Source organism: Lissotriton helveticus, chromosome 9 (genome assembly GCF_964261635.1).
Source record: "Lissotriton helveticus chromosome 9, aLisHel1.1, whole genome shotgun sequence".
Taxonomy (NCBI): Eukaryota; Metazoa; Chordata; class Amphibia; order Caudata; family Salamandridae; genus Lissotriton; species Lissotriton helveticus.
Window position 1 is genome coordinate 954,088,355 of NC_136070.1, and position 12,573 is coordinate 954,100,927.

Here is a 12,573-nt window from a genome sequence, read left to right on the forward strand (position 1 = left end):
TTGCAAAGGTTTTGTGGATTCCACCAATGCAGAGAGTTGTATGCACGACTGGTCACCAACACTAGGTCTTTCAATTGTCCTTAAGCCTGGTTCCACTGCCGTGCTAAGCACTCTTGTAGCGGGCGCATGTGTAGTCTTGCGTGAGGGACTATGAAGATACACGAGGCCATCATGCCTATGAGTTGCATAAACACTCGGGCAGAGAGCGAGTGTTGGGACTTGAACTTCTGGATTAGTAGCTGCATACTGTTTATTCTTGCAGCGTTTGGGTATGCTTTTGCTGTTAGAGTATCTATTGTTGCTCCCAGGTACTGCTGTACATGGGATGGCTGAAGGTGAGATTTTTGGTAGTTCAACGTGAAGCCTAGGCTGTGCAGTAGGTGAATTGTTTTTGACATGTGGCTGGCACACTGCTGGGCTGACTTTGCTTGTATTAGCCAGTCGTCCAGGTAGGGATAGACTTGGATAAGTTGTCTTCTCAAATGTGCAGCCACTGTCGCTAGGCATTTTGTGAACACTCTTGGAGCTGTTGTTACACCAAATGGAAGCACTTTGAATTGGTAATGTTGATTTAGTGGCTTAAACCTGAGATACTTCCTGTGAGCAGGATGTATCGGGATATGGAAATATGTGTCTTTGAGGTCCAAGGTTGCGAGGAAGTATTTTTGTTGCAACAGTGGTAACACTTGTTGTAGGGTGAGCATATGAAAATGCTCGGATAAGATGTATTGATTTAGGGGCCTGAGGTCCAATATTGGTCTGAGAGACCCGTCCTTTTATGGGATGAGGAAGTATAGCGAATATACCCCTGTACCTTGATGTTCTAATGGTACTAGTTCTATGGCCCCTTTTTGCAGCATGCTGATAACTTCTTGTTGCAATAAGTTGAGGTGTTCTGCGGACATAGGACGGTGTTTTGGAGGTATGTTGGGCGGTGTGGCGGTTAACTCTAGGCAATAGCCATCTTGGATAATTTGCCTTACCCACTTGTCTGTAGTGATGTTTTGCCAGACTGGTAGGAATTGTTGTAAACGTCCCCCGACCGGTGTTATATGGTCTGGGGGTAGCACTAAGGAGTCACTGTTTTGTATTGGCAGAGGATCTGGTGGTGTTGTTCCCTCGTCCTCTGCCCTTGTTGTTATTGCCGCGGTATCCACCTCTATTGTTTTTGTTATAGGTGGTTTGTGTGTTTCCTTTGTAGTTTGTGGTCTGCTGTGATGAGTTGCCTCTTGCAGCCCCTCTGTAGCCTGAGCGACGAAAGGAGCCTCTATGTTGTTGTGACTGTAGGGCTCCCATTGACTTAGCCGTCTCAGTGTCTTTTTTCATTTTGTCCAGTATTGTATCTACTTCCGGACCAAACAAGTAGTCAGGATTAACCGGCTGGTTTACCAGAGTGGACTGAACTTAGTTTTTAAAACCAGAAATGCGTAGCCACGCATCTCTCCTGATCATAACACCAGTGTTAATAGACCTTGCAGCTGTATCTGCCACATCTAAGGCACATTTAATAGAGGCGTTAGTGATTAGCTTTCCCTCTTGTATCAATTGTTCAGCTTGTTCTTTGTAAGCGTCAGGTAGATGCTGTAAAAGCGTTTCCAAGGTATCATAGTGTGCCCTGTCATACCTGGCTAATAGGGCTTGCGTGTTAGATATTCTCCATATGTTAGCCGCCTGTGCGGCTACCCTTTTCCCTGATGCCTCATAAAACTTTGATTCTTTGTCGGGGGCCACAGCTTCCCCAGTGGTTTGTGAGTTCGCACGTTTACGTGCATTTGCCACCACCAAAGAATCTAAAGGCAGTTGTCCTTTAATGTATGTAGGGTCTACTGGCGCTGGCCTGTATTTCCTTTCAATCCTTGGGTTAATGACCCTGGCTCTAGTGGTATCCTTAAATATATCCCCTGCATGTTTAAGTACCCCTTTTAACATGGGTAGTGTTTTAACTGTCCTTTCTGATGTTGCAAAAGTGTCAAAGAGGAAATCTTCCTCCACAGGGTCTGCATGCATGTCCACATTGTGATGGTTTGCTGCTCTTTCTATTAATGAATTAAAAGCAGCTGTGTCCTCTGTAGGAGAAGGCCTAGCAGGGTATGCAGGTGTATCAGGAATGGGCTGCGAGTCACCAGGATGTAGTGGGTCAGCCCATGGTTGTGTCTGACTGTCTTGGTCAGCATCTACTGAGTAGTTGTATTCTTGATAATATTCCTCATCCACTTCCTCATCTGAGTGTGTGGGTGTATGAGAATATGTGTCTGGCCTATGTGGCTGAATAGGCTCAAAAAGAATAGGTGAGGTAGAGCAGTCCCTTTTCTTTTTTAGTGGAATAGTGTAGGTGTCCCTCTCAGTTTCTGGTCTAATCTTCCTCTTGTAGAGAGTGAGTTTGCCAGAGTTAGGATCAATATACAGTTTTGATTGTTCAACTGATTCAGGGTCTGGATGTAAGACTTCCTGTTCAGCAGTTGTGTGGTTTTGCCAAAGTCTTTTGTTTTATTAGTTTTGGTTTGACGCTGGCTTTTGGGTCGACCGCCTTTGACTTTGAGGTAGGCGGGTGGCCAAATTTAATCGGTTCGATTGTTTTTTGTGGTACTACGGTTTGCTTTTGTAGTGCCGGTTTCTTCGGAGCCGAAGGTTTTTCAACAGTCTTTTTTGGCTCGAGTACGGCCTTGTGTACTTGTGCTGTTTTGGATCGACGGTCTTTGATGTAGGTTCGATTCTCTTTTTCGGTTCGATTTTCTTCGGGTCGATGCTTTTCTTTTGGATAGCAATTGGTTTGTCGCCCTTTTGTTTGGGTTCGACCACCTTCTTTGGATCGAGTCCTTGGTTTGTTTTTTCAGCAGTCGGCGCCGATGTTTTCGGTTCGACGCCCTTTTGTTTTGGCGTAGGTACCGGGACACTGCTTTTCGGCTCGACGACCCCTGTGTTTGACGCCGATGGTTCAGTATAGTTCGGCCCAAAGACAGTGTTGTCTACAAGCTTCTTCGGTCTCGACTCCGATGAATCGACGTAGTGTGGTCCGAAGACCGTGTAGTCGATAAGTTTCGGTTTCGTTTTCTGTTCTATCACCTTTGGTCTCGAAATAACCAATCTCGGAGGTTGTGGATTTGATGGCTCTTTAGTAATATTCTTAGCCGGGCTATATTGCGGGGCTATAGAATGTCTTTCGAGATTTTGGCTACGGCCTTGTGGCGATGCCTCGACCTGGGCCTGTTGAACTATGGAGGTGAACGTATAGGCCGCCGTAGTTACGGTTGGGCCAGTTTCGTCACTGGAGTCGTCTTCTACGGCACCAATCCCTTGCTCGTCGTCCCCTACCTCGCCGATGTCTTCTTCCTTGTCGATGTAGTAGTCGGAGTCATGCTCCGATCCTTGATCCGACTAGTCTGCCTCGACAAGATCGTCTTCGTCGCCGAAGATATTTTCTGGCTCTGGTGCTGGTCTCTGCATGGTTAGTCTAGTGGACCGTCGAGTTCGAAGTGTCTTTTTTGAACGAAACTGGGCACAGGCTAGGCAGTCGGATTCATTGTGTTCTGGAGATAAACACTTGTTACATACAGGGTGTTTAACAATATGTGGGTATTTGGAGTTACATTGAGGGCATCTCTTGAATGGGCTCCGTTCCATCGACGACTGGTCGCGTGGCGTCGAGAAGGCCCGCGGCCCGATTCAACGTCCCAAGTAGGATAAAGTTTGTAAAGAAGTTGTCGGCACCGATACGAGACAATACCGACGATAACGGAGGCCTTTTGGCCTCTAGAAAGAGTAGTTTTGATTCCGAACTCTGAGTAAAAGAAGATACATCCGAACCCAATGGCGGAAAAAAACCAATCTGAGGATGCCCATGCGCACTGTAGTCCGAGGGAGGAGCCACCTATCTCGTGATACTTCGAAGACTCTTCCAGGACAACAACGTGCAATCATCCGGACCCAACACTAGGCGGCGATCTATGCACAGATATGAATTCAGCAGCCCACATGCCTCGAACATAGACTTTCCTAAGCTGCTTTACACCAAGCCACAGGGCAGCTGTTGAATCTCTTAAATTTGTTGCCCTCTTCTATCCATCTTACTTCACAATTTTTTCTAAAACTAGAGCCATTATACAATGGAATTTTATATAATGGTAACATAGGTAAATATATACTGAAATACATTAAAAGAAGTCCAGAAGTACAACATTTTGCATGCAGCATTCAAATTCCAGATGGTCCCTACTCTACCCTTCTTCAGGACAACTACAAGAGTATTACCTCTAAAAACCATCTCACTACTTAGCATCAGACTCACTTCTTGATCTCCCACAACAAAGACCAAATGCAGCCTGAATTGTTCAGCAGACATATATGGTCTATAGGGTCGTTCAGCATACTATGCACAATGGCCTTGTTAGTAGGTACGTCCTTTAAAAAGCGACAACTCAAAGTCCTTTGTTGCAATTTATTTGCCATATCAGGTAAGTGATTCCCTCTGAACCGATCCTGAGAAGCCTTACATACCAAAAGCATGCATGGCCCTAGTTTTTCCTAAAGTGCTACTGTTGGGTTTGGGTTAAACGAGAGACAGATGATTTTAGCAACAAAATTTACCTGCCATCTTCGTTGGAGTCTTGTTATAAGATTACAGTGATGCATCAAGGATGCCTTCTCATAGATGTTGTCCTCTTTACACCTTTCACTCACTTCCACTAATTAAGAAGCCATTAGCCACAATGGAGGTAGGGTTATCAGCTCACACCACTCCACATTCTATCAGAGCAATCAGGCAGTTATTACTATGCATTGCAAGGCAGTAAAGAGGATATCAAAGACTGTTGTTTACCCAGCTCCAGGGGCTCTCAAGATTCCTTTGGCTGCCCGAAGTACAAATTAGATGGATACTTGTATCCACCTAATGCTATCAAAGAAAGATGCTAAATAACTTTAAAGAACTGTTTTTTTTTCTAATCTACCGTGAGATCCTTTGTTAGAAATGGAGGAAGGGACTTTGAGGGTTATTCGGAGCACCCACCCCAACTTTAACATCTTCTTCCAGCTGTTAAAAATGGGGGTCTCTAGTTGGCAATGGCTTGCACCATTGTCCAAGTAGGGACCCTTCTTCCTAGTCAGGGTAAGGAGGATACACTTCTAAAATAACCCCTGCTCACCCCCCCCCGGTAGCTTGGCACGAGCAGACAGGCTTATCTCAGAGGCAGTGTGGAAAGCATTTGTGAACAAATACAGTAATACAGTGAAAACACTACAAATGGACACCACACCAGTTTAGAAAAATAAGTAATCTTTATCTAAACCAAACAGGACCAAAACGAAAAAAATACACAATACAGTAATAAAAATAACTTAAAAAGGTAGAACCAGTTCTGTCCATAGCAAACTATAGATGCAACACTTTCAACACAAAGTACCTTGGATGCATCAAAATCATAAACAAAAACAGCTGCAGGGAAGGTAATGTGTTGGTTCCTTGCGTGCAGGAAAGGTGCTGTGTCGGTTCCTTACTGCCACGCAGGGGAGGTGATCCAACGGTTTCTTACTGTGCAGGGAGATGATGCGTCTGTTTCTTACTGCGGCCCCAATGTTGATGTAGACTTGGCGCCACGGTGCGATGCGTGAGGATCGGGGATGCGGCGCTGGCAACGGCGCTGCATTGGTTTCTCCAGCAGTGCTCCCATGATGCGTTGGTTCTTGCAGGCGCACAGCAGGGAATCTGTGCAGGGATCTCTGACTCTGTAGATCGGTACACTTGATGCAGCGTGCGATGATTTCTCCAGCCGCGGGCAGGCGCTGCGTCAGCTTCTTCGGCAATGAGTCGTAAACCGGTGCCAATGGGTTGCGCTTTTCGTACTTGCGCTGCTTTTCCTGCTCACAACAACAGGAATAACCTCCAGAAGCCCATAACAGCAAAAGGCACCTCTTGGCAGGTCAGAACTCTCAGCAAGGGAGTTCAGGGGAGCTGGGGGTTAAGTCTTTGTGTCCCTAAGACTTCAGGAGGCAAGCTCTACTTCAAGCCCTTGGAGATCTTCCTCAAGCAGGGGACACAGCACACAGCAAAGACCATGTCCTTTTCTCGGCAGAAACAGCCACTGCAGGCCAACCCAAGAAAGCACACAGCAAAGGGGCAGAATTTCTCAGTTTCTCCAGCTCTTCTCCTTGGCAAAGGTTCCTCGTGAATCCCAGAAGTTATCTAAAAGTCTGGGCCCCACTTCTTATATAACAAATTCCTTTGTACTCTGGTGGCAGGGAAGCCCTTTGCCCAGCCAAAACCAGCTATATACTCTCTGGCGCAGCTGCCCGGCAGGATGTGGAGCAGCATTGTCCCAGGCAGACCAGGCCCATTCAGGTGCAAGGAAATCTCCTCCCCCTACTCTAAATCCAGCCCAGGTCTATTCAGCCCAGCCCTGACTCATTCAGGAAAGGCAGGACGCACATCAAGTATTTCACTATCAAAACATTCCACCCACATCAGGGCATGTCCTACCTTTCACATACACTGCACCATGCCCACAGGGGTACCTTGGGCCTACCTTAGGGTTGACTCATGTACGAGAAGGGAAGGTTAGGGCCGGACAAGTGGGTGCATTTGCCAGGTAGTCATGGCAAGACCAAACTGCGCACAGACACTGCAGTGGCATGTATGAATTACATTTACAGACTGTTCATGTGGATGGCACAATCAGTGCTGCAGGCCCACTAGCAGCATTTGATTTACAGGCCCTGGGCACACATAGTGCACTGTCCTACGGACTTACCAGTAAACCAAATATGCCAATCATGGAATCACCAATCCATAAACACAATTTACAGGGGGATCACTTACACTTTGACACTGAACAGCAGTGGCAAAGTGCCCAAAGCATCTAGACCAGCGAAAACGGAGTCCAACATAGAGTAAAAACTCAGGAGGCAAAGGCAAAAATACAGTGGAAACCCATGCCAAGGATGGCAGGTCTAACACCAGGTAACACATGAGTTAAACATTTTTACTGATGGCTCATTACACGGTAGCTCACTACTGCTTTGTTTTATCAGACCCAGGTCGGGAGGCAACTGGGCAGACAGGCAGGTAGGGGCCACAGCTGTGGAGGCTTGGGTCATATACAGATACTCTCCCACGGCCACTCCTACAACGACTCTGCAAAATGGGCTTCGCATAACCCCCTCTGCATTTGACTCTCAGTGGTAGCAATGGTGAGCAGTCCCAGCCTTCTCAGGGAGGTTATTGTGGGATTACAACAGACTCCGAGCACAACAGACACCTAGCATTGCAATAACGTAGTTGTTCAGCCCACTGATTCTCTTAGAAAGAAGAAAAGTACTTTATTACAAAATAAGATATATTACTACACAATAACACAAATATGAGGATGCGAGGCCAAGATTAATACAGCTAGATAACTAGGAAGGCAGCCCCCCTCCACTCTGTCTCCATTTCTGTCATTCTTGAATATTATGTTCTTTTAAGTGGTGGTACCAGTGAAGGCATAGCACTACCCCTTTGCAGTTATTAGTCTCTTTAGGGCTAGCTTACTGTTCCGTCGTTCACTCATTCTCAGAGCTTCAGTAGGCCACTGGCTGATTACTTATTCTCAGTCTGTGTTCGCTGGAAACTTGCCAGATGTAATTGAGTCACTCGGTTGGCCCGCTCTATTTGGGCCAGTGCAGGATGCACTTCAATGTCATGGAGGCAGCGACTGCCTTCGGGCAGTGGCCCTCTTCAAGGCTTAAAAGCAGCAGTAGCCGGTGAGCCCTGCAGTTGCAGCGGTTTACTCTCTCCGGATGAAGAGTCTTCGGGATAGTGGATGGACATCAAGGGAGCAAAGCAGTAATGTAGTCCTCCGTCCAGGTGCAGGTCCTGAGGGAGTGACTTGCCAATTTCAAAGTGCTTTGGCAGCAATGGATGGGTAAGATCGGGTACGTGGAGAGTTTACGCCATATACAGCCAATTAGTGCTTCAGCACATGAGGTCAAAGTGCCGTGAAGCAAACGTTTCTTCTTTTCTGCAGTGTACTCCACACAACACAATTTGCAAGTGCTTGTGCAAGCTACGTGTTAAGTCCATCAGGTCAGTCTCAGGCAGAAGGCATGGGCTCACAGCGTTGTTCTTCAGCAAGGTGGATGGCTCGGGCGCAACTCAACAAATGCCATGGTCACGCCAACGTTCATCTCTTTCGGCACAGAAACCAGAGCTGCAGGTCAACATCATTCCTTCTAAAGGGCAGCCTAATCAGACACAATGGCTACTGCCTTGGCTGTGATGGCAAGGAGGACAGGACTCGCTTGTGTACACTCCAGCAGTACAAAGCATCCTCTGCTCAGGCTCTGACATAGATGACAGAGTCGGGTGTATTCCAGCCACACTCTTAAGTCTTTGGTGAATGGGCCACAGCATCTGGGCCAACCACCCTATTACAGACCAACCATCAACTCCTCTAGCACAACTAACCCCCTTCATCTTCATTCAGACAGAATTCTCCAGGCACTGCAGTGCAAGGACAACAATTCTCTCTCCAAATCAGACTCCTGGTGATTCCCTAGAAGTTCTGGGAAAGCTAGCTGTCAGGAAGACACCATCTGTGGTTGCGCAGTAATCCTCTGAACACTTAGTGGAGCACCCCCTCCATGGCCATAGAGAACTTGGAACTAGAACAATAAGTAGGTCAGCAGCTCCCATCTTATTAAGGGGGTGTGTAGTCTCAGGGTGGACTTTCAGAACCTGCTTGGGTTGATTCTCTTTTCATGTATCCTTCTCAGGCTGTCTCCCAGGCTCAGCCTTTGTCTTGAATGATGCTCCTAACAGTCACTTCAGTCTCTAGGTTCCCTCCCTTCAGTCTCAGAAACGTCAGCAATACACTTCCACTCTGTGGGAAAGTAACCTCACATCCATCTTGTGCACAGCGCCTCAGGAAAGGAGGACTGGCGGGACGAGCCCTAGACTGGCTTGGGTCCTTCTTACATGACCGCAGTTTTCAGGTGTCTCAGCAAACATACTACTCTAGGAGTATTAAACTAGCCCAAGGGGTCCCTCAGGGCTCCATACTCAGTCCCACTCTCTTTAATGTCTATATCACCCCTTTGGCAGAGATTATTGAAAAATATGGCATCGGTGTCTTGTCATATGCAGATGACACGTAACTGGTGGTGCCATTAACACAAGCCCATGATGAGGCAGCCATCAGCTTCTCAACTTGCCTACAAGAACTGGTGTCCTGGATGTCGAACAACTGTTTGAAACTTAATGGTAATAAAACAGAAGTTCTAGTGGTAGGTAGAGCCCCTTCAATTTGGTTCTCAGCATGGTGGCCTCAGACCCCACCCCCCTAGCGAACAGGTTAAGAACCTAGGGATGTGGCTAGACACCAAATTATCTTTTGAGAACCACACAAGACGGGTGGCAGGGAGATGTTTTGGGGTAATGAGAGGTCTACGGAAGACCCTGGATGTACTGCCCTTGACAGCCAGAAAAACCACGGTCCATGCCTTGGTAACCTCACACTTAGACTGTGGTAATGCCTTGTATTTGGGGACAAGTAGCAATTATTTGCAAAGACTCCAATGCATATCAGAATGTGGCAGCCCGCTTTGTTCTAATGCATCCCAGGAGAGCATCTTCTAACCAGGCCCTGGCTCAGAGAAAACGGCCTACTTATCTACATGATCTATTTACTTCCTAAACTCCGACCCGTCTTTTGAGATCAAGCGGGACGGGAAAGGTGAGAATACCGGCCATCAAAATAATGAGAATGGGTGGCCGATCCTTCTGTTTCCTAGCAGCTAAATATTGGAACAACCTCCCGCTGGGTATACGGATGGAGCCTTCGGAGTCACTCTTTCGGAAAAAGCTCAAAACTTGGCTAGATTAGAGTGAGGCTTTGCCAAAATCCCAAAACTGTGTTACCAGATACTGTCAGTTGGACAGGGGACAAGACTATGTCATGCATGGTACATTCATTTCCTAAGAGATTTCCTTCAATAAAACAAAGCACAGTTTTAACCATGATGCGGGTCTCTCAATCCTGGGAGAATAAGAAGTTCTCCTTTTGGAGACCGGAGTCTGCCCACATAAGATACGTTCAGGCCACCAACTGGGGCCTATCCCTATTTGAAAATCATCATCATAAAATATATGTGCAAAGGCAAGAAAACACTACAATTGTTTTTGTTTACATTAAGGATCTTCACAGAAGAAATTATGAAAAGGATCAAAGACATACCATCCTCGTACACCTTCCCGTGCTTCTCAAGTGCAAACAGATTGATGCTTTTTACTTTTCTGTTTTTACTCCAGACCTGGAAAGAGAGAAGACAATGTTATGCTGGAGACAAAAACGGAATAGATGACTCAAAAGCCTAAAAAAAGTTAGATGAGAATGTTCTTAACCAAGGACCAGGCCAGAAAGCCAACAACTGGAGCCTAATGGGCCAGATGGAAGGCTTAACAATGATGTCAGTGATGGATGACAGCTGAAAACAAGTGAAAATTATAAGGTACCTCTAGATGAGCAATGCATGCAAGAAATACATTCTGAATCGTACCGATGTCTAAATCCAGACCTCTGCAGGTGTTAATCAAATTAGTAATTTACTCTGGATTTACGAATCCCATGTACTGTTGTTTTCTTAGAGCTAATTTGAATTAGAAGGCTTGCAAAATAATCCTTTACCGGCACTACTGTTTGCCAACAGTTTTATTTTAAAAGGTTTCCCTTAATGTGCACTACTAGAAAGTAGGCAGAAGGGATACAGAGACAGAATTAAAAACAGTAAAAGAATGATTCTAGTGAGAAAAAATGACCATTAGTGTTTCAGAGCCACACACATGGAGCCACCTTTCGCATGCTGCGATTTATGAACACTCAGATCAAGGTTTCATGATCGAATGAAGTTGGGGATATTAATTATTCTGGTAACTGTCCCTCCACAAAAATTCTGTCCTACTTTATTTTGTCATGTGTGATTCAGAGTGAGGAGACCACGGTTATTGTTAATTCCAAGACAAATGTAATATTTTCTAGAGAGTTTAATTTGTTGCAACTGCCTTGTATTTGAATGTCTATGTGTAGCCAAGAACAGGTTGTTCATACTCTCCTACTGAACAGGTAACAAACTCTCCTTCAACATTACAGTTCTGAGAAGACTGAAGAAGCATAAGCTTCACGCATTCTAAAATAGGTCATAACATGCTTGTTTCTTCCATCTCCTGTATAAATATCTTACTTATTATTTCTTAGGTGAAATGTATTTCTTTCTGGTCATTTACCTCTGGTTACAAAACTCCTGGGGTAATAAAACATTATTTAGTATTGATGGAGCGAGGTGGCTAAACAAATTTTTGTATACCCCTCGTGAAGTCACACTTCCATAACCATAACTTGAACTAATTGAGTGATGTGTGAAATTAACCAACCTAGAATAAAAAGCGCACCTACACAAGTACACGTGGGAAACTCGTTTTGCCTATGTTGCAATCATAATTAACTAATTATGTGATTCTGTCGTGTCTTGAACTAATAAGCAGCTATTAAATAATCAAAAGCGGCATAAATGTGCTTTTTGTTTACGTATTTGTGGCTGGAGGTTGGAGACAGGTGAGCATATCACGAATAAATGTAGATTGTTTGCTAGGTAATAATTAACAGGGAAACCTTAGTATGGGGGGAGATAAACAGAAGGGCTATATTTCAATAATTAACATTTATTTGTGTTTGTTTCTATGATAGTTCCCATTCTGGCCTGTGAGGCCTAGTGAAAATATGGCTGCTTTGTTAACTGCGAATAGAAGACGAACTGAGCATGCACAGCCCGAGTCAGAGTTTGAATGCGAGCTGTTTGTGCATGGATGAAACAAGTTCAAGGACAGCATGCCCTGGAAGTCCTGATGACTGCCAAAAAGAATGGACGTACGAGTTACTGAACGTGGGAAAAGATCACGGAGTTGCAAGTTGAGGATGTGACTAGGCCAAAGACTTTCTTAAACAAAGGACTCTTTAAATTCAGCTGACAGAACGGAAATTGAATATTAGAATGATGAGGTGATGCTCATCCACCACTAAATTGTCCAATCAGAACTCGAGTTTATGTTGATAGTTACTTTTGTAGATAGATAAAGTTAGTGAAAAGGGTATAAAAAGTGCTGATTTTACTTAAGAAAAAACTCTTTTCTGATTTCCTCTGGAGATGCTGTCGGTATGCTGATTTTCCTGAGATGTAAGACTTAGAATTATTTTCTATCTTATTGAATGAGATCTGAGCTTTAGATGAGGTCATTAGTGAGGGAAGTTAGGAGAACATGAATTTTGGGAACTATCTGTCTTTTGCTAATACTTGTATTTCTGAAATCTAAATAATAATGTCTATTTCTGAAATAAATTCTTATAACTGATTGAGATAAACTTGTATTCCTTTAATGTCATTTTTGAATAAAGAAATAAATAAAGTGAATACACTTTTAGACATGCGAAGCTTTGCTTTTAATAAAAATTAGATAAATGGAGAATTAAGCTGGTCTTGTATTTTCCTACGCCTAATTTTTTACTAGCAGATCCGTTGACCAAAAATGGTGGTGTGTCTAAATAAATATCT

The 12,573-nt window shown here is 44.8% G+C and overlaps 1 protein-coding gene across 3 annotated transcripts in view; it reads right to left on the bottom strand.

The window, feature by feature from the left end:
• Nucleotides 1–12,573, bottom strand: part of LOC144782069 (acylamino-acid-releasing enzyme-like) — a 500,573-nt gene that overhangs the window by 400,608 nt on the left and 87,392 nt on the right. For all 3 annotated transcript variants that reach the window (XM_078661213.1, XM_078661214.1, XM_078661215.1), the window contains one exon: nt 10,206–10,281. In XM_078661213.1, the coding sequence (XP_078517339.1) occupies nt 10,206–10,281 (76 nt within the window). The remainder of the gene's footprint in view (nt 1–10,205; nt 10,282–12,573) is intronic.